We start from the raw sequence: 26,558 nt of genomic DNA on the forward strand, positions 1-26,558 counted from the left end.
CAATCCATGAATGCCAAAGACAACTTAGAAGGTCAGTGGGAAAAGTCTGTTTCTGCAGTGGTGAAAGAGAAGTGCAGGGTCCCAGCCCCATTCCCTGAGCTTGGCCCTGGGGCAGTGGCTGCCTCCTGAGCTTCCAGCCCACAGACTGAGGGGGAATCGAGTGGCTGATCAGAAAGGGATTGCAGGGATCTCTCTGCTAGTGCAGGATTCTCTTGCTTTGCCCATGCTTGGATCTGGGTTGCGGTTCTGGGTAGTGGTCCTGGGGCGAGAAGGAGCGCTGGCATGGTGGAGCTTGTGGTGGCTGTGGAGAGGAAATCCTCTTCACAGTTCCAAGGCAGAAAAGAGTGCTTGTGGTCACTCATAGACCAGAGCACAGGACAGGAAAGGAGTAAACACCTCACAGCACCTTGGAAGAACTGAAAATTTACAGGTCCCTAGAAGTATCTCTGAAAACAGCTGCACAAAACCCCTGAAGCTTGGGACAATACATTCTCCACACTGGAAACAGACCCCTACCTTAACAAAGAGTTTATAACTCAAGTAATTGGCGGGGATCATGAGCAAACAGTGAAAAAATAGTCAGACTATATTATCTTCTTTGGTGACAAAGAAGATCAGAACATACAACCAGAAGAAGACAATGAAGCCAAAGCTCTTACATCCAAAGCCTCCAAGAAAAATATGAATTGGTCCCAGGTCATGGAAGAGCTCAAAAAGGATTTTGAGAAGCAAGCAAGAAAAGTAGAGGAAAAAGTGAGAGTGATGCTAAAGGAGACCCCAAAAAAATACTGAAGAAAATAACACCTTAAAAAATAGCCTAACCCAAATGGCAAAAGAGGTCCAAAAAGCCAATGAGGAGAAGAATGCCCTAAAAAGCAAAACTGGCCAAATGGAAGAGGAAGTCCAAAAGCTTACTGAAGAAAATACTTCCTTAAAAATTAGAATGGAGGAGGCAGCTAGGTGGTGCAGTGGATAGAGCACTGGCCCTGAAGTCAGGAGGACCTGAGTTCAAATCTGGCCTCAAACCAAACACTTGACACTTACTAGCTGTGTGACCCTGGGCAAGTTACTTAACCCCAATTGCCTAAAAAAAAAAATTAAAATGGAGCAACTGGAAGCTAGTAACTCTATGAGAAATCAAGGCACTGTAAAACTAATCCAAAAGAATGAAAAAATAGAAGAGAATGTGAAACATCTCATTGGAAAAACAACTGACCTAGAAAATAGATCCAGGAGAGAGAACTCAAAAATTATTGGACTATCTGAAAGCCATGATCAAAAAAAGAGCCTAGACATCATCTTTCAAGAAATGATCAAGGAAAACTGCCCTGATATTTTAGAACCAGAGGGCAAAATAGAAATTAAAAGAATCCACCAATCACCTCCTGAAAGAGATCCCCAAAGGAAAACTCCTAGGAATATTGTAGCCAAATTCCAGATTTCCCAGGTCAAGGAGAAAATATTGTAGGCAGCCAGAAAGAAACAATTCAAGTATTGTGGAAACACAATCAGGATAACACAAGATTTAGGAGCTTCTACATTAAGGGACCGGAGGGCATGGAGTATGATATTCCAGAGGGCAAAGGAGATAGGATTACAACCAAGAATCACCGACCCAGCAAAACTGAGTATAATCCTTCAGGGTAAAAAATGGTCGTTCAATGAAAGAGGGGACTTTCAAGCATTCCTGAGGAAAAGATCAGAGCTGAATATAAAATTTGACTTTCAAATACAAGACTCAAGTGAAACATGGAAGAGGTAAACAGGAAAGAGAAATCATAAGAGACTTATTAAGGTTGAACTGTTTACATTCCTGCATGGAAAGATGATATTTGTAACTTATGAGTCCTTTGTCAGTATTAGGGTAGTGGGAGGGAAAAATTATATGTATGGATAGATAGATAGATAGATAGATAGATAGATAGATAGATAGATAGATAGAGGGCACAGGGTGAGTTGAAGATGAAGGGGTGATATCCGGAAAATAAAATTAAGGGGTGAGAGAGCATTATACTGGGAGAAGGAGAAAGGGAGAAGTAGAATGGGTTAAGTTATCTCACATGAAACAGACAAGAAAAGGCTTTTATAGTGGAGGGGAAATGGGAGAAGGTGAGAGGGAATGAGTGAATCTTGTTCTGATAGGACTTGGCTTAAGGAGGGAATAACATACACAATGGGGTATGGAAATCTTTCTTACCCTACAGGAAAATAAGGAGGGAAGGGGACAAGAGAGCAGGGGGTTGATAAAGGGGAGGGCAGATTGGGGAAGGGGATAATCAGAAGCAAACACTTCTGAGGAGGGACAGGGTCAAAAGAGAGAATAGAATAAATGGGGGGTAGGATAGGATGAAGGGAAATATACTTAGTTTTTCACAACAGGACCACTATGGAAGTGTTTTGCATGACTACACATCTATCACCTGTATCAAGATGCTTGCCTTTTCATGGGTGAGGAGGGAGGAAGGAAGAAAATTTGTAACCCAAAGTTGTAAAAACACATGCTAAATATAAAAAAAAAATTAAAATAAAATAAAATAAAATCTACCAAAAAAAAAAGAAAGAAAGAAAGAAGTAAAGAAATGATGAAAAGGCAGATTTCAGAAAAACCTAGAAAGACTTGTACAAAATGATGCAGAGTGAAATGAGCAGAACCAAGAAAACATTATACACAGCATCAGCAACACTGTGTGATGATCCACTATGAGTGACTCAGCTCTTCTCAGCTACACAACGCTCCAGGACAAGTACAAAGGACTCATGAAGGAAAATACTATCCATAAACAGATAAAGAACTGATGGACTCTGAATGAAGATCGAAGCATATTTTTTTCACTTACTTTATTCTTTCTCATGTTTTTTTTTCTTTTGATCTGTTTCTTCTTTCACAACTGTGACTAAAATGGAAATATGTTTTACATGATAGCACATGTATAAACTATATCAAACTGTCTACCATTTTCAGAAGAGAGGAAGGAAAGGAGGGGGAGAGAAAAATTTGGAACTCAAATCTTGTAAAAATGAATGCTAATAATTTTCTTGACATGTAACTGGGGGAAAAAATAAAATACTATGTAAAAAAAGAAAAAGAAACTGGATTCAAAACTTGCCTCTGCAGTCATTGACCCCTTTCTGTCCAATGGCCAGGCATATTTATGGAGAATAAGAGTACTAAAAATACAATGGGGTGGTACAATTCTTCAATTGGCCAATTCCAAAAAAGGGAAAGTTACAGATTGGTCAAGGGGAGAAAGTGGAAACTCCACGTTTGACTACAGGAAATAGCCAAAGGAAGGAACTCCCATATGCTCAAGGGAGATGTCCATCAATCACTATAGTTAAGTCATCAAGCTTTCCACATGTCATCAATCATGAGTGTTTAGTCAATGACTAAGCAATAGGATTCTGAGGCTTTTTACTTGTTTGTTACGACCATCAGGTACAAAAGGATATGGAAGCTGTGGTTTTCCAGAACACAGGGTAGAAAAGAATGGTAGAGTAGAGCAGTAAGTCTCTATCCCTATCCATGACACATGTTAATGCAGGCCTAAATATCAAACTATAAATCTACATAGTATAAATCTATCAGCCATTATCATCAACACATGGATATCATCATCAATATACAGTGGATTAATTAATCCTAATCCTTATCCTAAAATCATTATCAGAACTCACTCAAACTTAATCCTATTCTACTTAATTTACTATTACAATCATTGATACACAATAAGCGACAATGAACTGAGTAGATACTGATCAAATTGAATAGGGGTATCAAAATTATTCTCACAATGGGTTAACAGCCAGGGAAAATGCCCAGAGCCAAGAGGTGAAGTGTCTTGCTCATGGAACAGCCAGGAGGCCAGTATCAGTGGATCCAAGAGTACATGTTAGGGAGTAAGGTGTAAGAAGACTGGAAAGATAGGAGGGGGCTACGTTACAAAGGGCTTTGAATGCCAAACAGAGCATTCTGCATTTGATCCAGGAGGAAAATAGGGCTCACAACTCCAACAAGAGTTTATTGAGTAACAGAGTGACATGATTGGAACTGTACTTTTGGAAAATCACTTCAGTAGGTGAATGGATGATGGATTGGAGTGGGCAGAGACTTCAGGCAGGCAGACCCACAAGCAGGCTATTGCAATAATCCAGGTGTAAGGTGATGAGGGCCTGTACCAGAGTGATGGTGGCAATGTCAGAGAAGAGAAGGGGGTGTATTTGAGAGATGTTACAAAAGTGCAATCTATATGCTTTGGCAACAACTATATCCATACAGGGGATGGGACAGAGGAATCCAGGATGACTCCTAGGTTGTGAGCATGAGAGACTTGGAGGATGATATTACAGCTACAGTAATAGGGAAGGTGGAGGGAGGAGGGAGGATTTAAGGGGAAAGATAGATAATGAATTCTGTTTTGGACATATTGACTTTAAGATGTTTACTAGACAACCAGTTCGAAATGTCTAAAAGGCAATTGGAGATGTGAGACTGGAGTTCAACAGAGAGATTGAGGCAGGAAAGATAGATTTGAGAATCATCAGCATGGAGATGGTAATTAAATCCATGGGAGATTAGAGATCAACAGAGAGATCGAGGCAGGAAAGGTAGATTTAGAAGCTGTGAAGCAAAGCAGCATTGAAGGGGAAGAGAAGAAGGCCCAGGACAGAACCTTGATGGACATCTACAGTTAGAGGGCATTAGGTAAATAAGGATCCAGCAAAGGAGACAGAGGAGGAGTAGTCAGGTAGGTAGGAGGAGAACCAAGAGAAACTGGTGCCCTGAAAACCTAGTGAGAAGAAAGTGTCAAGGAAGAGTTATCAATAGTGTCAAAGGCTGCAGAGAGGTCAAGGAGAATGAAGACGGAGAAAAGGCCATTGCACTCGGCAACTAAGAGATCATTAGTAACTTTGGAGAGAACAGTTTCAGTGGAATGATGAGGTCAGAAACCAGATTGTAAGGGATTAAGAAGGGAGCGAATGTAGAGAAAGTAGAAGCACCTATTGTAGATGGCCTTTTTTGAGGAGTTTAGCTACAAAGTGTAGAAGAGACAGAGGACAATAGTTAGCAGGGATAGAGGGGTCAAATGAGAGTTTTTTCAGGGTAAGGTAGATATGGGCATTGGTAGGCAATAGGGAATGAGAGAGGGAGAGACTGAAAATAAGTGAGAGTGGGGATGACAGAGGAGGCAGCCTGTTGGAGGAGACAGGATGGAATGAGATTGCTTGGACAAGTAAAGGGGTTAGCCTTGGTAAGGAGTAAGGCCACTTCATCATGTAAAATAAGGGTAAAGGAGGAAAAAGTGGGTGAATGCACCTCAATAAGATGAAATGAGGAAGGGAGAAGAGGAAATTCATGGCAAACTGCCTCAATTTTTTTCTATAAACTATGAGGCAAGGGTCTCTGCTGAGAAGGGGGAAGGGGGGAAGCCATGGGAAGTTTGAAGAGGGATGAAAAGGTTGGTTTGGAAGAACTGCTGTGGAAAGGGGGATAGTGGGTTGATAAAGGAGGATTGCTTAGCAGCAGTGACGGCCCAGTTGAGGTTATGTAACATAAATCTGTAGCGGACCCAGTCAGAACAGTTGTGTGATTTTCTCCACTTTCATTCAGTAATACATATGAAGGCATCAAGTGGTAGGAGTGATCCAAGGCTGAGGCTTGGTTGGGAGTAAGACAGTAATATAATAAGGGGGTTAGGCCCTACTCACGGGAGGAGGCCAGTGTAAAGCTGAATTGATTCACCAAGGAGTCAACACGGGCAGAAGAGGAGACAGTGGCTAGTGCAGGGGAGATGGCCTGGGAGAGAATTAAGGGGTCAAGGGATCAGAGGTCGCAGTGCAAATAAAAAGTAGGGTTATGCAAAGGAGGGCAGAGGGAAAGGTGAAAAGCCAATAGATTACAGTCAGATAAGGAGATTTCAAAAGTCTTGAACATGGAGGTGGTACATTTGTGGATTTAGCAAGCCCAAGGATATGATAATCTTTGTGTGAGGCCCAGGTGGAGTGGAGGAGTAGCTCATGGGAGGTGAGTAGGTTGAAGAACTGAGTGATTAGGATGTTTGAGGAAGAATTAATATGTATGTTGAAGTCTCCTAGTATGAGGCTGGAGTTGGGGAGAAAAGAAAAACTGTAAGCCAGGTATCCAATTCATTGAGGAAAAAGGGGGAATGACCTGGGAGTCTGTAGAAAACTGCTACCAGGATACTGATTGGGAGGGAGATGTGAACAGCACGAACCTCAGAGGAAGACAAATTACTGAGTGACAGAGGTAGGGAGAGAACCTGGAAATGGCAGGGGGGAGCAAGGAGTATTCTAACTCTCCCATCGCCACCACTGAGCCAAGGAGAAGCAGTGAAGGTACAAAAGGGTGGCTTACATGGCCAACTTTTTGGCAGGAAACACTAAAAAGCAAATGATTATGACAGAGAGAGAGTCAAAACCTGCTCTGGGATAATAAGTCTTGGACTCAATAGATGTGTTGATTAATTTTACAGAACACCTTTTCTTCTTTCTCTTCTGTTATAAGGGATGGTTTATTGGGTAAGAGAAGAGGAAGAATTATATTCAGAAGGTTATATAAAAGTAAAAAATCTAGTAAAAAATTTTAATAAAAATCAAGTTCATTCTTATAGCTTAGAAGAGTTGTGAGGTCCCCAAACTAGAGAGAGAAAGAAAAAGAGTAATAAGTGAACTAAACTAAATTTAGGAGTGAAGGGGGAAATTATGCAGACTAAATCAGGATTTCCAAAGAATCCCTTTTTTGTTGTTGTTGAGTCATTTCAGTCGTGTCTGACTCTTCGTGTACCCATTTGGGATTTTCTTGGCAGAGAAACTGGAATGGTCTGCCATTTCCTTCTCCAGCTCATTTTACAGATGAGGAAACTGAGGCAAACAGGTTAAGTGACTTGCCCAGGGTCACACAGTTATTAAATGTCTGAGGCCAGATCTGAACTCAGAAAGATTTGTCTTCCTGATTCCAAGACATGTGCTCTGTGTACTGTGGCGCCACCTAGCTGCCATGCATTTCATACAAATGTATTTAAAAGGTACTCACCCTTGGAATAAGGTGGGGTAGGTGAATTTCAAGACAGACAGAACATACTGAAAAACAAAGTTCATAGATGTTATAAATCTCTCATATACCATAAGGAAATCCCTCAACCTGTAATTTCACTGTGATTTCCTCCCTAGTGAAGAAACATCCTCCACTGACAGGCTGGTATTGTCTCTATAACTTACAGCCTTAAGAGAGTCACCTAGAGCACTGAGAGGTGGTTTCCTGACCAAGGTAATCCAGCTACTATGTGTCAGAGGTAGAATCTGAACCCAAGTCTTTATGCCTGTAAGGCCAGCTCTCCATCTACTATGGCATACTGCCTTTTACAACATTTCTGTCCTGTCCTTGAACCATGTACAATGATCACCCAAAGCCCCAAAGTTTCAAATAATCACTCCCCTTAATACAGACATTCAAATGCCCCCAGGAAAAAGCTGAAACAGCTTCATAATGTCTACCTCAGGTCAGTTACCTAATCTCCAGTCAACAAGCAATAATAAATCACATTGATGTCAATCAACAAACATTAAGTTTGTAAACTGCTTAAAAGCAGTTCACAGGAAGATAAAAACCTCCATCAAGGAGGTTCAAAGCAATGAGTCATTGAAAGCTATTACCTAAGCATAACAGTCAACAGAGAGCTAACCGTGGAGTCAAGAAAACCTGGGTTCAAATCCTGCTTCAGACACACATTGGCTAGTGAGCCTGGGCAAGTCATAACCTCAGTGTTGCTGTTTAGTCATTTTTTCCAACTCTTTGTGACCCCATTTTGTGGTTTTCTTGGCAAAAACATTGGAATGGACTGTCATTTCCTTCCCCAGCTCATTTTACAGATGAGGAAACTGAGGCAAACAGGGTTAAGTGACTTGCCCAGGGTCACACAGCTAGTAAGTGTCTGAGGCTGCATTTGAACTCAGATGACTCTTCCTGACTCCAGGCTCATCGCTCTACTGCGCCACCTAGCTGTACACATGTGTGATTCTGCCCCACCCACACCTCTTCAGCTGCCCCAGTTATTTCTACCCTAATGTGGAAGTAAAAAGAGGTCCCTTGAGGACAACCTTCCTTAAGACAAGGACTTCACAATGACTACAACATATGTAAACGGACATAATCATAACTTGACATTTGTAAGGCTTTAAGGTTTGCTTTACATATGTTATTTCATTTGATCCTCCCAACAATCCTGGGAAGTAGGTGCTATTATCATCCCCATTTTAAAGATGAGGAAACTGAAGCAGGCAGAGGTTAAGTGACTTGCCCTGGGTCACACAGCTAATAAGTGTCTGAGGCCACATCTGAACTCTGGTCTTCCTGACTCCAGGTCCATCATCTATCCCCTATGCCCTCTAGCTGCCTCTCAAGAGAGCAAAACAACAACATAACCGTGTAAAAATAAGAACCAAACTTGGCTCAGAAGAGAAAATGAGAAAAATGCAGCTCTCCCTTCTTTGCAGAGGTAAGAGGTTATGGGTAGAACAGAGTATGTTCTGCTACATTCAGTCACGGTGTTGCTTAGCTTTGCTGGACTGCTTTCTTCCCTCCTTTTCATTCGTTGTTACAAGGGACAACTCTTAGGGAAGGGAAGGGGAGGGGTCGAGGATATACCTGGAAATGCAGCTGATGTAAAAACAAAACATATTAATTTTAAAATTTAAAAGATAAATATTTATTCAGTGCCTATTGCTTGCCCAAAAAGACCAGGGGACCTCAGGGTCTGAAAAGCTGAGTTTGACTCCCATTCTGACACCTCTCTACCTTTTTCATCTGTAAAATGAGGATTAATAGCACTTACCATCTACCTCACTTAGTTGTTTAAAGTGCTTTCCAAACGTTAAAGCTATACTCACCATTGTGACTGTGTCAGTAATATAACATGCCTCTAGTCTCTAAAGAAACTGAAATCTACAATTCTTAAAATTTCCCCCTGTAGCAATTCATGTTGCTAAAGAGCATCACTTAAGCTAGAAATCTGCAGTGAGACAGGAGGTTATGTCTGTGTTTCTCAGATAAAAGACAGAGAGGTGATGTACAAGTGGGTGAACTGAAGGAGATAGATGAGACATTAGGATTTCCTTTCTGGTTTGGTACTCATCAGATTCCAGACCTGGGGTTCTTAATCTTTTCTTGTGGTATGGACTCCTTTATCAGTCTGGTGAAGCCAATGGACCTCTTCTTAGAATAATGTTTTTAAAAGTATAAATAAAACACAGAGGATTAGCAAGGAAAACAATTGTGTTGAAATACAGTAATCAAAGACTTTGCCCTTCTCAGCAACGCAAGGATCTAAGACAACTCCAAAAGACTCACAATGGAAAATGTTATTCACATCCAGACAAAGAACTTCGGGGTCTAAATGCAGATGGAAGCATACTATTGGCTCTCCTTTTCTTTTGTTGTTTTGTTTTGTTTATTCTTTCTTGTGGTTCCTCCCATTAGTTCTAATTCTTCTTTACATCATGACTAATGTGAAAATATGTTTAATAGGAATGTATATGTAGGGTCTATATCAGATTGCATGCTGTCTTGGGGAGGGGGGAGGAGAGCATGGAGGAGAAAATTCAAAATTCAAAATCTTACGGAAGTGAATGTTGAAAACTAAAAATAAATTAATTTAATTATAAAAAATATAGTAATCAAAATATTTTTTTAAAACAAGTTCATGGACCCCAGGTGAAGAACCACTGGTCTAGAGAAAGGAGGGCCTGGCTGTTGTCTTGGCCCCAATTCATTACCATAATTTCTCCCCAAGGTTTAGTCATGTATCAGGGGAACCCATGCCTCTGCAAAACCCACACTCTGCAAAAATAGAGTGAGGAGTTGATTCTTTCCCCAGACACACCCAGCCAGTGCCAACTGATTGACCCTTCATTTAATTATGGGCTTTGTGGGTCCTTCTTGGCACAGAGACGCTGTTTTAAAACGGAAACAAAGTACAGAAAGAGCAAACACAGATTCCTACCTCTATGTGTCATAAAGACATTAGGATGGGCCATCTTTCATAGCAAAAAGATGATGCTACTGGTACAAATGAAAATCCTAGATGATGTGATATGAATTTCAGTCACAGCCTAGTGGATTCTCTGCCTAAGTACCCATCATTCTGCATGGTGTCATTGGTTATAAATCCCAAGGAAGTACTTATCACTCTGCGACAAATACATACAGCGTTGTAAGAAAAGGTGCGTGGAAAAAAAAAGAAGAAAAGGTACATGGCAGGAGGAGGGGGAGGACAGCAGACGTATGAGTTCATTCGTCAAATGAAACAGTATTTGTAAAAGTGCTTAGCACAGTGCCTGGCACATAGTAGGAGCCATACAGGGGGCAGCTAGGTGGCACAGTGGATAGAGTGCTGGGTCTGGAGGCAGGAAGACTCATCTTGATGAGTTCAAATCCCACCTCCGACACTTACTAGCTGTGTGACCCTGGGCAAGTCACTTAACTTTGCCTCGGTTCTAGCTCCTCATTTACAAAATGAGCTGGAGAAGGAAATAGCAAAGCACTCCAATATCTTTGCCAAGAAAACCCCAAAAGGGGTCACAAAGAGTATGACACAATGAAAAAAAAAAAAAACCAAGGACTCAACAAACAAAAAGGAATATTTTAACGTGTTTTCTACACCTTCTAAGTCATCGGTGGTGTAGGGAAAGAGGGGACTCCCCCTACAAATGCAGATTTAGAGTCTTAAAACATTCCTTGGGGGGCCACTGAGATATCGACTGACTTGCACATCTGCCCATCAGAGTCAGGGCTTGAACACAAAGCCAGGCTCCTCTCAAAAGGTGCATCATTCTGTTCTAAATGAAAATATGACTAAAACAGCTGCTACATTAGCCAGCTGTGTCAGAGAGTAAAGAGGTGTAATGTCCAGCATAAATAAACAGATAACCAAAGTTCCTATAAATCTTCTGAAAAACTCAGCAGCCTCTTAACTTGTGAGTGTGGAAATGAGAATAAGAGCAATATGGACATACGTGTTTACACACGTATATGCACACGTATTTATATAATGCTAAGTGAAAGCTGAATGTGCCACAAGCAAACATCTGGGAAATTTTCACTTTATAACATGAAAAAGTGAGAATCTACACTACACAAAAAGGGACGGGCTTCTCATTGTCTTAGTGGGGCAGGAAAACTCCTGTAGTCCTTACACTCACCCATAAGGTACATGAAGACAAATTCTCAATTAGTAATCTTTTTAATTTGCTCCTCACAACAACCCTGGGAAGTTACTATTTCCCTTTTACAGTTGAGGAAACTGAGGCAGAGAGAGTTAAGTGACTTGTCCATTGAGTGCATGAGGTCATATTTGAACAAAGATCTTCCTGACTCCAGGCCCAGCACAACACTGTGCCACCCAGATGCCTCTAATAATACCATGTTATGGATTCTGTCCTGTCTCTAGTCCAATTAAGGGTCCAATAGGTGAAACAGTCCATAGGTTGAATAGTTCTAGTTTACAGTTCCAAAGAACCTCTTTCTCTCCTTTAAAAAAAAAAAGTGTTAGGGGCAGCTAGGTGGCACAGTCGATAGATCTCTGGCCTTGGAGTCAGGAGGACCTGAGTTCAAATCCAGTCTCAGACACTTGATACTTACTAGCTGTGTGACCCTAGGCAAGTCACTTAACCCCTGATTGCCTAAGCAAAAAAAAAAAAGTTTCACTAAGGCCTAAACACAAGATCAGGAAAGTGTTTTCTACCCCTTCTATGTTATTGGAAAACATTCCTATTTATGTTTATTATTAATAGTTTTTCTATTTCAATAAGTGACATTTTCTGATTTTTTCTCCAATTCCCTGGGGCAGGGGAGGGGTAACACCTTTGGAAGCCATACTTCATGCCCCACATTTCCCACCTCTTAACATCTTTTAAGTCTAAATTTTTTACACTCTGAACTTCTATGATATATGGTGCTTAGACAGATCATATTCATCTTTAAAAAAAAAATCTTGCTTCCTTGAAACAGTGCCAGCCTATAAAAGTAACAAAGAAATTATTAGTCACGGAGAGATCTTTGACAGTTCAACAGCTTTCAATCCAACTATAGGTACTTGTTTTACATGTTAAAAAAATCATAAGATCTGTGTTCTTTTGCTAATAATGTTTAAGGTGGGGTGTTTAATGTTTAAGAAAGGAGAAAATTGAGGCAGCTAGGTAGTGGAGTGGCTAAAGCTCTGGCCCTGGAGTCAGGAGGACCTGAGTTCAAATCCAGCCTCAGACCAAACACTTAACACTTACTAGCTGTGTGACCCTGGGCAAGTCACTTAACCCCAAATGCCTAAAAAAAAAAGAGAAAAGTGACTACAGAAAACTAGAGAAAAATTGACTAGCAAGGTAAAGCAATCTCCTTTATTTGATATTTTAGACATTTACACTGAATTTGCAACTTTCCATAACTCTTCAACATAACAACCTGAATATATTAAAATATTTTACTAAAAATACTTTTATAACTAGAGAATGAAAGTGATTTGAAAATAGTGCTCTCAGATGAAGAACATGTACAAATCTTTAATATAAGAAATGAAATGTAAGACTATTAAAGAGAAAAGATTTTAGCATTTTTTTTAATAAGGTCTTTTCATTAAGAAAAGACCATTATTCTGTACACAATGGATTTTTTTTTCTTTAACAAAAAAGATTTTAGTTTAACTTATGGGTGGTAAAGAACAGGAAAAGGCTGGAGAAGGTTGCTATTTCTTATGAGTAAAAAATACTTAATTTGATACTGAATAATAACTAGGTTGGAATGTCCATTAGAACTACAGGAAGGAAGGAAATAAACATTTATTAAGCACTTACTACATTTCAGGAAATATCTCATTTGATCCTCACAACAGCCTGGGAAGGTAAGTATCCTGCCATTTAAATTAAAATGCAAATGCTCTTGGAAGAGAAATATATGGCTTTGATTTCCACTAAGGCATAATGTCTGCTAGAAATCTTACCTTAATAGAGGCAGTTAAGGCAGCACAGTTGAGATAGAATGCTAAGCCAGGGGTCAGGAAGACTCAAGTTCAAATCTAGCCTCAAGGACTTACTAACAATTCGACCTTGTATAATAAGTCACTTAACCTGTATCTGCCTCAGTTTCCTCAAATAAATGAGGATAATAATAGCAAGTACAAAATGTATTTTTAACTTTAATCAACACTTATTCCTCTTCCAAATGGAAAGAGAATAAGAGATTCATTATTTCATAGGAAATCCTCTTTTCATATTCTGCAATGAATATGGAAATACTTTTTTTATATTTACATTTAGAATTTTTAAAACGAGCTTAAGGCTTGGAGACAGCAAACCCAGATTTTAATTCCAGCTAAGACTTCCTAGCTGTGAAAATATGCAAAAGCCACTTAACCACTGTAAGCTTTTTTCTTTATCTGTAAAACGGGGACAATGAAACATTAACCTTATCTACCTCATAGGACTGTAGTGAGGAAATGTGAGGTTTTTTGCTCATTCACGAATTCAATAAATATTTATTAAGACACTCCACAGCGCTTGGGACAATTAAAAAAAAGGAACCACCTCCCTAGCTCTCTACTCTACAATGAAACACAGAATCAAATAACTAATGACTTAACCGGAGGTCAGAATTGGGACAGGGGAGGAAGGCTGGGAAGGGGCAGATACAAAGGAGGATCCAAGCTAGAAATCTGAAAAAAGAGGGGAGCAAAGAAATGGGAAAGGGCTCAGCAGACGCCAAGGCAGCCAGGTGTCAGTGTGAAAAGGGTTTTGGATCTGGAGATAGAGGAGCAGAGGTTGAATCTGGACCAAAGGCCTTTGTAACTTAGGCAAATCTCTTAATCCGTTGAGGCACGTGTTTATTCTTTTGTAAAAGAAGAGGATGGCTATATTTGATCCCTTTAGCCTAACTTCAGGCCATGCCAGGTCTAAGTCTTATTAAATAATTTTGCTGAAAGTGAGCAGAACCAGGAGAACACTATACACAGTAACAGCTACATTGTGCAATGACTGACTTCGATAGACTTGGCTCTTCTCAACAATGCAAGGATCTAAGACAACTCCAAAAGACTTACGATGGAAAATGCTATCCACCTGCAGAAAAGACCTGTGGAGGAGTCTGAATGGAAGCATACCATTTGCTTTTTTTTTTCCTTCTGTTTTGTTTTGTTTCTTTTCTTGTGGTTCCTCCTATTGGTTCCTTACAACATGACTAATGTGAAAATGTGTTTAATAGGAATGTATAAGTAAAGCCCATATCAGATTATACACCATCGTGGGGAGGAAGGGGGAGAAAATTTAAAATCCAAGCTAGGTGGCGCAGTAGATTGAGCACCGGCCCTGGATTCAGGAGGACCTGAGTTCAAATGTGACCTCAGACACATAACACTAGCTGTGTGTCCCTGGGCAAGTCACTTAACTCCACTGCCTATCCTTAAGGGAAAAAAAAAAAAAAAGCTTATGGAAGTGAATGTTGAAAACTAAAAATAAATTAATTAATAAAAAAAGAAAAAAACTATTTTGTTGAAGGCAGACTCCTCAGCGAATGCCCACAAGACCACATATTCTTCCCTTTACTGGTCCTAAAACCAACTCTGACCTAAGATCTTCTTGCATCTAGGAAAGATACCCTTGTTTTGATCTGTCGTTTAATAGCTTGTAAAGCCTGTATGGAATAATAATTTCCAAACTTTATCCAACTGCCACCTTATTCTTGCTTCCTGACAAGCCTCAAACTTCCTAACTATGCCATGTGACAATACTTAATTGATTTAAAATGAGAATTCATATTTAAAATTTGATATGATTGTCTAACTTAAAACACCTGGGGAAGGGTTGCCAAAAATGGGTTAGTAATTAGAGATTCAGAGCAGGTCTCATTGCCACAGCAAGGTCTACACAGTAGATTTTCTTCAGTACAGCCCTGAGGGTAGGCAGAGCAAGAATTATCAGAGGAGTTGAAAAAGTCTGTTTAGGAGACAATTCTTAACTTGGGGTTCACGAACTTTTGAAAAAAAAAATTTTGATAACTTACATAGCGCTTACTATGTGGCAGGCACAGCAGCAATGCGGCCCAGTGGATAAAGCGCTGCACCAGGAGTTAGGAAGATCTGAGTTCAAATCCGACTTCAAACACTTCCTAGCTGTGTGTCCCTGGGCAAATCTGTTAACCCTGTTTGCCTCAGTTTCCTTTTCTGTAAATGAACTGGAGAAAGAAATTACAAACTACCACAGTATCTTTGACAAGAAAACCTCAAAAAGGGGTCAGGAAGACTGAGCAACAACGGAGTGTGGCAGGCACCGTGATAATTGCTTTACAAATATCATTTCTTTTGATCCTCAAAACAACCTTAGGAGGTAGGCGCTATGAATAACATATAAATACAGTTGCTTTTCCATTTTATGCATGTAAAAATGTTAAGGTATTTATAGGCTTCACCAAAGTGCTAAAGGGCAGACACACAAAAAAGGGTCGAGTCCCTGTTTTGTTGGGTTTTTTTTAGAGGAATGGGAGTGGAGACAATACATGCTTTTATTACTTCTACGAGATTGCTTTACCAAGAGATATTCAGTGGCATACACAGGTAATGACTTTGAGGAAGAAAAAGATAGGAGCTGGAGAAGACCAAAGTGACCAATCATCAAGTCTGATCTCATTTTACTGCTGAGAAAACTGAGGCAGAAAAGGATTAGTAACTTGGTCAGGGTCTCCACAGATAACAGGTATCACTGGTAGGTATTGAACCTAGATTTTTCCTGGCTCAAAGTCCAGTGCTCTCTTCACCATGATAGGCTGCTCCTGGGGCAGCTTGTAATTAATCTGTTTTTCCACTTTTCCAAAAAGAGAGGACTCTTCATTCTCACCCTTACCCTAACCACTAGGTGTACAGAGGCTAGATTGTAGGACCTGGGAATCTGGAATACCGGAATTTGAATCCTACCTTAGTCACATTAGCTGTGTGACCTTGGCAAGTCATTTAAACCTCTTTCAGCATCAGTTAGACCAAATCTGTAAAATGGGTCTAAGAACAGCAGAATTGTTGTGACACACATAAAGCACTATATAAATGATCTTGATATTCTCTAGGGGTCAATAGACTAGGAACCTTTTCTTTTTTTTTCTTTTGCCAAGTGACCCAAAGTTATGAATCAAACAAAAATTTTTAGGTTCATAGACGCATGATTTTTAGAGGTGGTAGGGGCCTTGGAGGTGACTGAACTGCCCTTCTAACTAAAAATGACAAAACAAAGCAGGAGTTATCTAAGGAGTCCAAGGTCTGCAGCAACAGAAGCAATCCCGGGGTGGCCGCGAGGACCCAAAGGGACCCTGCAAAGTGACATCCCGCGCCCACGACCTCGCCCTTCTCTCTCACCTTGTTCGTGAGGTAGGTGGCCAGGTAGAAGGCACAGAAAGTGAGACCCGGGAACGGTCTCTTTGTATGCATCTGTCAAAGCATCCTCTGCAGCAGATGGGTAAGAGCGCTGGGATCGCTTCCTACGGGGCTCTGCAAAAGCCAGGGCGCTGAAATCTGCAACCCGGAGAAGATGCCACGACAGACACACGTTGCTCAGCCTGGGCTCCAATAAGCAGAAGGGACAGCCCTCCCCGGGCTCTGCCTCCTTAAAGGGGCCATGCCCCCTGTAGAGGTCCTGGGAATGCGCTTACCGGCGCTGGAGCCGCCCTGAAAGAGCTTTGATTTGCTTACCTGGGGAACCCGCAGCCGTCTGGGGCGGGAGAAGGGGAGCAGCTTCTCTGCTCTCCTAGATGAAGGCAAATTAACCCCAGCTGTAGAAAAAGAGCTGGGGCTGGGAAGGGGGAGAGCTAGGTCGACCCTAATTGCCCCCCATCTGAGCATGTAATTTGTATAAATGTCATTAAACCCCTGCAGTTTAATTCAGTTCAACAGGAAACCCCGGTTAGGTGCAAGGTTCTGTGCTAAAGAGATAAAGATGAAAAGTACCCACCCAGTCCCTGCTCCCCTGGGCGGGTCGTTTTCCATCTTGGACGCTAGGTGGCGCCTTAGTGCACAGAGCACCGGGCCTGGAGTCAGGAAAACTCACCATCCTGAGTTCAAATGTGACCTCAGACACTTCCCAGCTGTGTGACCCTGTGCAAATGTTTGCCGCAGTTTCTTCATCTGTCAAATGAGCTGGAGAAGGAAATGGCAAACCACTCCAATATCCTTGGGGTTATGAATAATCAGACACCACTGAACAAAATCCCTGCCTTCAAGAAGTTTATAATCATTTCTGTACTAAAGTAACATGTATGTAACTCAGAGCCCCCAGTCCCCATCCCATCAAGACTTTGAACTCACAGAGACCAAGATGATGCTGGGAGGCCCACGTGGAAGGGGTCATTACCTTTTTTTGATTGTTCCCCTATCCCTAGAGTTAATCAAGGAAAACTCAACTTTAGGTATAATTTACAGCCCGCTGCTGGGTGGTTCAGTGGATAGAGTGCAGGACCTAGAGTCAGAAAGACTTCTGTTCCTCAATTCAAATCCGACCTCACTTACTAGCTGTGTGACCCTGGGAAAGTCACTCAACTCTGTTTATCTCCCTTTCCTCACCTGTAAAATGAGCTAGAGAAGGAAATGGCAAACTACTCTAGTATTTTTGCCAAGAAAAGCCCAAATGGGATCATCAAGAGTGACTGAATAATAACTGAATAATTCACGGCTAGGTTTTCCCAAAGAGGGATAACAGGAACCCCAGGCTATAACAATAATAGCTAACATTTATATAGCACCTACTATGTGCCAGGTACAATACTAAGTGCTTTACATATATTATGTCCTTTGATCTTTACAACAACCCTGGAAGGTAGGTGCTAATGATGGAGTACAGGACCAAGCGAAGACTTTTGCCCCTCACCCCAAAAAGGAATTTGGGTCCCACTTGTCTCCTGGATTCTCCTTGAATTCTCCCACTTGATCAATAAAGTCTCTGGCATTTGCCTGAGGTGATAATCCTATCAACTCGCCTATCATTATATATACTTATATACTTAGCCCCATCTCCCAATTCTCTATTACCCTTAACCTAGCTTAGCCCTCCATTGTCTATTACCTGCTGATGGCCCAGGCCATTTCCCACTCTCGATCCTATCTAAACTCCATTCTACCAGTCACTCCCATCAAGATTCTCCCCTCCTGGATCCCTCTCACAGTCTTTCTGTGTACAAGATTCATCTTACTTTCATTAAGGTGTTCAGATTCCTGGAGAACCTAGCCAAGGGCTTAGATTTTTACAATCTAGCCAATAGCTCACAAATATTCAGATTCCTTAAGAGTCTGGTCAATATGGCAGATCTTTAATAAACCTAGTCTTTGGCTGAAAGAAGGTTTGGGTCTAATTCATTTGGGTAGGACCTACATGTCATGATTTTGGGGTCCCAGCACCCCAAAACCTCTAAACCTCAACGCTATTATAATCCCCATTTTACAGATGAGGGCACTGAGGCAAACAGAGGTTAAATATCTTGCACGCTATCAGTTCCCGTTAGACTGTGAGCTCCTTTGAGAGCAACATTGTGTTGTTTTTTTGTGGATTTGTTGTTGTTGGGATTTTTGTTTATTTTACTTTTATATCCCAGCACTTAGCATAGTACTCAGCACATTTTAGATGCTTAATAAGTGTTTCTGGACTCATTGACTTAAAAAAAAACTGAATTTGGGTTGTCACCAGATTAACCCTTTGACAATCCAGGGAATCTTTCCTTCCCAGAATCCCACAGAATGTCCCTCCCAAGAGATACCAGCAAACAGAGGCATTGGCAGATTTCTTGTAGAAATGCATAGTAGAGACTACTTCGTGCTTGAGAGTTTAGGCATCAGACTCTATAAAAAAAGGAAAGAAATGCTCTTGAACAAAGAATTTCCACCCCAACCAACCTGTTTGGGAAGACTATGAAGATTTCTTTCTTTCCCAGCTCTTGGTTTTGTTCTCTGAGACAGGACTCAAGAACTCTGTGGGCAAGTCTCTCAGGAAGATCTGAGTTTGAGTCCTGCCTCGGATACTTAGTAGTCAGCCTCAGTTTCCTCATCTGAAAAATAGAGATTACAACAACACCCACCTCGGAGGGTTGTTGTGAGGATCAAATGAGATAATATTTGTAAAGTGGTCTATAAATGCTACCTATTATTAAATACTTTAGGTATCATTATCTTCAGTTTAAAGATTAAACTGAGGTCCAAAAAAGGGAAGTTACCTAGGATTGTCCTGACTCCAAGTCCAGCAATCATTCCCACTACCAGCTGCTTCTTCTAGTGCATTTATGATATATACAGAAATAAAGGTAATTTTTGGTACACTGTGAAGGAACCAGGCAAAGTCAAAGTATTACTAGAAATTGAGTAAGGAAAGTCCCTTTTCAAGTGAGGGGGACTTATGTCTCCCTGTAAAATGAGAGGTTTTTACTAGATGAAATATTCTTTACCTGAAATCTATGAACTTTTTAAAAAAATATTTTGATAAAATTTATATTTAAACATTATTGAAATACAATTTCAATTCCTTCATAATTCAATTTGTAATGCAATTGTAATACAATTTAATTCCTTTGTAATCCTATATATTTTATTTTGTGCATTTAAAAATATTATTCTGAGAAGGAACCCAATGGCTTTACCCAACTGACAAAGGGGTCCCTGACACAATGAAGACTAGGAAATTTTGGACTAGATGTTGTCTATGGTGCCTTCTCACCTAGATCCTATGATCCTGTTGGGGGAGGTGGGGAAGGTTAAAAGATGGAAAGGAAGGGAAAGTGAGGGTTATGTCACAAATGAAACAGGGGAAGGAGAATAGCACCTGAAAGGGACTAGAATGAAATAAGACTAGCTATGGGGAGGCATATTGTGAAAGGCCTTGTAATACCAAAGTCAAGACATTTTTTAATGGTGTTTTATCAATATCTTTGGTTTTTATGTCAGCTACATTTCCCAGTGTGTCTTCCTTTGCCCTCCCAGAGAGCAATGTAACAAAAAATTAAAAGGGGACTCACCTGAGCTCTCCCAAATTCCCCTTGTGGAACTTTAAAATAACACGTCAAAATGAATTCTAGAGCTGCAGAACCAGCAAAAGGACAGAGTGAAACAGTTTTCCAGCCCAAGAAAACTTAGAAGGTTGACAGGAAAGGTCTGTCTCACAGAGGTGAGAATGGAGGATAGGCCACAGCCCAGCAAGCCAACAGCAAGCCTTAGAGGCAATTGAATCTACAGAGCTCTCAGCCCACAAACAGTAAGGGAGTCAGACAACTAGTCAGAAGGAGATTACAGGGAACCCTTTGCTGATACTGGGTGCAGGACTCTGTTGCATTACCCATACTTAGTTCCGTGTCACATTTGCAGGACAAGGCAGAGGAGCACTAGCACCCTAGAGCCTGCGGCAATATGGGTACAGGGGCCCCAGTCACAGTTCCCAGGCAGGAAAGAGTACTTGTAGTCGCTTACAGACTGGGAGAGCAGTCACCACACTTCTCCTTAGATCAAACCACCTTGGAAGTACTAAAAACTAACAGACCCCCCAGAAATAGCTCTGAAAAAAAGCAGCCTGAAAAACCTGAAATATGGGACAGTGCCCCCTCCACTGTGGGAACAGAGCCCAACTTTAATATAAAAGTAAGTCAAGAAATAGTCTGCAAAAGTAAGCAAACAATAAAAAAAAAAAAAGAACCAGACCATAGAAAGTCCCCTGGTGACAGGGAAGATTAAAATACAAACTCAGAAAAAGACAACAAAGTCAAACAGTTACATCCAAAGCCTCAAAGAAAAATGTGAATTGGTGTCAGTCCCAAAAAGAATTCCTAGAACAGCACCCAAAACAGAGTTTTAAAAATCAAATAAGAGAGGTAGAAGAAAAATTGGGAAAAGAAATGAGAGTAATGCAAGAAAATCAAGAAAAAAGAGTCAACAGCTTAGTAAAGGAAGCACAAAAAAAAAAACCTTAAGAGAACACCTTAAAAAGCAAAATTGGCCACGTGGGAAAAGATGAACAAAAATTTACTGAAGAGAAGAACTCATTAAAAAGTAGAATTAGCCAAATGAAAAAGGAGGTACAAAAATTCACTGAAGAAAAGAACTCCTTAAAAAGTAGAATTGGCCAAATGGGAAAGGAGGTACAAAAGTTCACTGAAGAAAATCATTCCTAAAAAATTAGAATTGGGCAAATGGAAGCCAATAACTCAATAAGATATCAAGAAACAATAAGGCAAAATCAAAAGAATGAAAAAATAGAAGAAAATGTAAACCATCTCATTGGAAAAACAACTGACCTGAAAAATATGTCCAAGAGATAAAATTTAAGAATTATTGGACTCCCTGAAAGCCATGATCAAAGAAAGGTCTAGACATAATCATTCAAGAAATTATCAAGGAAAACTGCCCTGTTATCTTACAACCAGAAGGTAAAATAGAAATTGAAAGAATCCACTAATCACCTCTTAAAAAAGATCCCAAAATGAAAAATCCCAGGAATATTATAGCCAAATTCCAGAGCTCACAGGTCAAGAAGAAAATATCATAAGCAGCCGGAAAGAAACAATTCAAATACTGTGGAACCACAATCAGGATAACACAAGATTTTGCAGCTTCTCCATTAAGGGATTAGAAGGCTTAGAATATGGTATTCTAGAAGGCAAAGGAGCTAGGATTACAACCAAGAATCATCTACCCAGCAAAAATGAGTATAATTCTTCGGGTAAAAAAATAGATATTTAATAAAATAGAGGACTTTTAAACATTCCTGATGAAAAGACCGAGCTGAATAGAAAATTTGACTTTCAAATACAAGACTCAAGCATAAAAAGGGGAACAGGAAAGAGAAATCATAAGGGATTCAATAAGGTTAAACTATTTACATTCCTATATGGGAAGATAATGTTCGTAACTCCTAAGAACTTTATCATTATGAACAAGTCATATAAAAAATGCTCTAATTGGAGAAATGCAAATTAAAACCACTCTGAGGCACCACCTCACACCTATCAGATTGTCTAATATGAGAGAAAAAGAAAATGATAAATTTTGGAGATGATGTGGGAAAACTGGGACACTAATGCACTGTTAGTAGAGTTGTGAACTGATCTAACCATTCTGGAGGGCAATTTGGAACTACGCCCAAAGGGCAATTCAATCGTACATACCCTCTGATCCAGCAATACCACTACCAGATCTGTATCCCAAAGAGATTAAAAAAAGAAAAAAGGAAAAGGACCTACTTGTTCAAAAATATTTACAGCAGCACTTTTTGTGGTAGCAAAGAATTGGAAATTGAGGAGATGCTTATCAATTGAGGAATAACTGAATAAGTTGTAGTATATGAATGTAATGGAATACTATTATGCTATAAGAAATGATGAGCAGGATGCTTTCAGAAAAACCTGGAAAGACTTACATGAACTGATGCAGAATGAAGTAAGCAGAACCAGGAGAACACTGTACATAATAACAGCAGTAGTAATATTGTATGATGATCAACTATGAATGACCTGACTATTCTCAGCAATACAATGATCCAAGACAATTCCAAAGGACTTATGGTGAAAAATGCTATTCATATTCAGAAAAAGAATTGTTGGAGTCTGAATGCAAATCAAAGCATATTATTTTTACTTTCTTTTTTGTGTAGTGTTTTTCTTTTGATCTGTTTCTTTTTTTTACACCATGGCTAATATGGAAATATATGTTTTACATGATTGCACATATATAATCTATATTAAATTGTTTACCATCTTAGGGAGGGGGGATGTGAGGGAGAAAGGGAGAAAATTCAGAACTCTACATTTTAAAAAAATGAATGTTAAAAGTATCTTTACATGTGATTGGAAAAAATAAAATACTATTTTTTTTAAAAAGAATGTTATCATTATTAGGACAGTTCGAAACAGTATTTTTAAACAGAGGGCATGGGTATGAATTGACTATGATGGGATGGTATCTAAAAAAATAAAATTAAGGGTTGAGAAAGGATGACTATAATGGGATCATATCTAAAAAACAAAATTAAAGGGTGAGAAAGAGGGATCTGTTGGGGGTAAGAGAGAGGCAGAATGGAGTAAATTATCTTACATAGAACATGCGCAAAAGAGCTTTTGCAGTAAAGGAAAAAATGGGGGGAGGGGCATGGCAGGCAACACTTGAACCTTACTGTCATCATAATTGGTTCAAAGAGGGAATAACATACACACCCAGTTGGGTATAGAGATCTATATTAGCCTGCAGGGTAGTAGGAAGGGAAGAGAATAAAAGAAGGGGGTAGTAGTTATGGAAGGAAGGGACGATTAGGGGAGGCAGTGGTCAGACGCAAAACACTTAAGGAGGGACAGAGTGAAAGGAGAGAAAGAGAAGGATAAAGGAATAAAAATAAGATGGGGGGAAATATACAATAATCATAACTGTGGAAAATTCTTAGAGCAAATGTCTCTCATAAAAGCCTTATTTCTCAAATATATAGAGAACTGAGACAAATTTATAAGAATACAAGTCATTCCCCAACAGATAAATGGTCAAAGGATATGAACAGGTAGTTTTCAAAAAAAGTAATCAAAGCTATCTATAGTCATATGAAAAAATGCTTTAAAAAATATTAAATATTTAAATATTTCATTTTTATTTAATTTAATATAAATAATTTAATATAAATTTTATATAATTAATATAAATTTTATATATTATATATAAAAATTAATATAAATAAATTTAATTTAAATATTAAATATATTAAATATTAAATAAAAATATTAAAACAACTCTGAGGTACTGCCTCACACCTATCAGATTGCCTAATATGACAGAAAGGGAAAATGACAAAGTTGGGGCCAAGCTTCATCATTATAGTTTCTGGGCCCTCAGTTTAAATTAGTTTATGTTTGTTGTTTTCCCTTTGACATTGTTGTAGTCATACTGTATATTATTTTCCTAGTTCTGTTTACCTTACTTTATATGAGTCATATGAGTCAGGAAGTTTCTATTCTGGTCAGAAACCCTGTCCCCTCCCAGATTGATTTTTTTTTAAGTAGATAAAAGAGGCCATTTTTTGCCTCATTTCTTACTTAACCTAAATCATTAATTGGGTGTTGCTTCAAACAAACTGAGACCTGGTAAAGACCTCAGCTTAAAAAGGCCAAAGTCTCCTACTGCATCTGGGCCATCTCCAGTCATCCTGATCTATATCTTGCCACTAGACTCAGATGGCTCTGGAGGAGAGAGGCTAGTGACTTTGCACTTAAACAATTCACTTGCAAATCAAGACATCACCTTCTGGAGTCACTGGTCCTCTTCAAGAATGAAGGACAAACGAGTCAGGATCATAAATGTTATTGATAGAAAAAGCTGTAATTAGCATAGGGTGAATGGGACTTTATCATAGGTCAAACACGGGATGGGGTGGAGTGTGCTTCATTACGGGAGAGCAAGCTACTGCTACCAAGTTGCCACTCCCAAATTTCCTAGAGTGCTTCTCTCTCAGAGGCCACTTTCTTGCCCCAGGCAGAAGAATTTCTAGATTAAAATTCTGTTAATTGGCAAAGGAGAGTTACTTTAGAGCTTCAAATGGAGGAGAACCCAGATCATTAGGAAGTTTGTTGTAAGGTAGGAATTTAAAGAAATGATTGGACATAAAGAGAATTTAGAAGGCTCTTAGAATAGTCTAAGAAAGAAGGGATCAGGGTCTGAATTAAGGAAGTTGTCATAAAAGTGGAGAAGAGAGCAATGTTAGAGGAATGGAAAGAACCTGGCAACTGATTGTATTGGATGATTTAGGGGATTGAAAAAAAAAACCTACCTTAAGAGTTTATCTAGTGAACAGGCAGATTTCAGAAAAACCTGGAAAGACTTGTATGGTCTGATGCTGAGTGAAGTGAGCAGAACCAGGAGAAGGTTGTACACAGTAACAGCCACGGTGTGAGATGACAATATTGGTAGACTTAACCTTTCCCAGCAATACAAGGATCTAAGACATCTACAAAGGCCTTGTGATGGAAAATGCTATCCACAGAGAAGAAAGAACTATGGAGTCTGAATGCAGATCAAAGCATACTATTTGCTATTTTTTTTCTCCTATTGAGTTTTGTTTCCTCTTTCTGGTGGTTTCTCCTATTGGTTCTAATTCTTACTTAAAACATCACTAATGTGAATATATGCCTAATAGGAATGTATATGTATAGCCTATATCAGATTGTGTGCCATCTTGGGGAGGGTGGTGGGGAGGGAGGGGGAGAAAAATTTTAAACTCAAAAGCATATGGAAGTGATTGTTGATAAATCAAAATAAATTAATTTTTTAAAAAAAGAGTTTATTTAGTCCTATCCCCTCGATTTACAGGGGACAAAACTGAGGAATACTTAGATTAAATGACTTGCCCAAGATCACATGGCTACTTAGTAGAAAATGTTAGATTAGAACCCAAGTCTCCTGAGTTCCAATACAGTGGTCTCTCCACTATAAGATGCTACCTCACTGACATTCCTTCAGAAAATAACCTGTCAATCAGCAAGCATTTAAGTAATGCCTACCATGCACCAGACCCTGTGCTGGAAATACGAAGAAAGGCATAAAACAGTCCCTGCTCTCAAAGAGTTTGCATTCTAATGGGAGAGACAACATCTAAATAACTAAGTAAAAACTAAGATATATATGGAGTAGACAGAAGGTAACCTCAGAGGCAAGACACTAGCAACTGAGGGGCCTAGGAGACCTCCTATTAAAAAAAAAATGAGACGAGCTCGAAAGAAGTTGTGGAAATCAAAATGCTGAGGCAAAAAGGCAGAGCATTTCAGGCACAGGGGACGGCCAGCAAAGTCATGGAGTGGGAGGTGGCGATGCTTGCACATAGGCCAATTTAGCTGAATCATGTTATGGGAAGGAAAGTAAAGGTTAAGGAGACTGGAAAGATTAAAGGGGACAGGTTATGAAGAGCTTTGAATACCAAAGATGGACTTTATATTTGATCTTGGTGCTGAGGGAGCCATTGGTGCTCATGGGAGGTGGGGAAAAGTTAAATGATCAGGCCTACACTTTGGAAAAAATATTATTGAGAGCTTTGTAAAGAATGGATTGAAGGGAAGTGAGACTTTGTGCAAGGAGGCTTGTTAGAAAGCTGTTGTACAAGTCCAAGCTAGATTGGATAAGCTCTTGAACTATGGTTGCTGTTCTACGGGTTGAGAAAAGGGCTCTCATCATACCAGAGACACTTTGAAGATAAAAATGACAAGACTTGATCACAGATGCACTAGAAGTGAGTGAGAGTGAGGGACAGAGGATGACATTCAAGCTTGTGAGCCTAACTCAATAGTAATAAGGAAGTTCAGAAAGGGGGAGGGTTCTGATGTTTACATAATCTCAACTGGACCCCTACTGCAATAAAGCAATCCTTTTCCACCTCCCTAATTGACTCACCATCCCACAGTGGCTCTTCCAAACCCTTTAATTCTCCCTTAAATCTTCCATAGCTCTCCCTACCCCACACTCTCAGCTGAAAAGTTGACATATTTCATTGGAAAAAGTGTGGCCATTCAGGATCTCCCTCTTCTT

At 39.8% G+C, this 26,558-nt stretch overlaps 1 protein-coding gene across 3 annotated transcripts in view; it reads right to left on the bottom strand.

Moving 5' to 3' along the window:
• LOC114054319 (transmembrane protein 241-like) overlaps window positions 1-16,550 on the bottom strand; it is a 170,157-nt gene extending 153,607 nt beyond the window's left edge. For 2 of the 3 annotated variants that reach the window (XM_027877534.1, XM_027877533.1), the window contains exons 1-2: window positions 16,398-16,550; window positions 7,052-7,098 (exon numbers count right to left, since the gene is read on the bottom strand). In XM_027877534.1, the coding sequence (XP_027733335.1) occupies window positions 7,052-7,098; window positions 16,398-16,469 (119 nt within the window). In that variant the 5' untranslated portion in view covers window positions 16,470-16,550. The remainder of the gene's footprint in view (window positions 1-7,051; window positions 7,099-16,397) is intronic. The other variant, XM_027877535.1, reaches the window with a different exon arrangement.
• Window positions 16,551-26,558: the final 10,008 nt, after the last annotated feature.

The sequence above is a fragment of the Vombatus ursinus genome, unplaced genomic scaffold, assembly GCF_900497805.2.
Source record: "Vombatus ursinus unplaced genomic scaffold, bare-nosed wombat genome assembly UNPS02014812.1, whole genome shotgun sequence".
Taxonomy (NCBI): Eukaryota; Metazoa; Chordata; class Mammalia; order Diprotodontia; family Vombatidae; genus Vombatus; species Vombatus ursinus.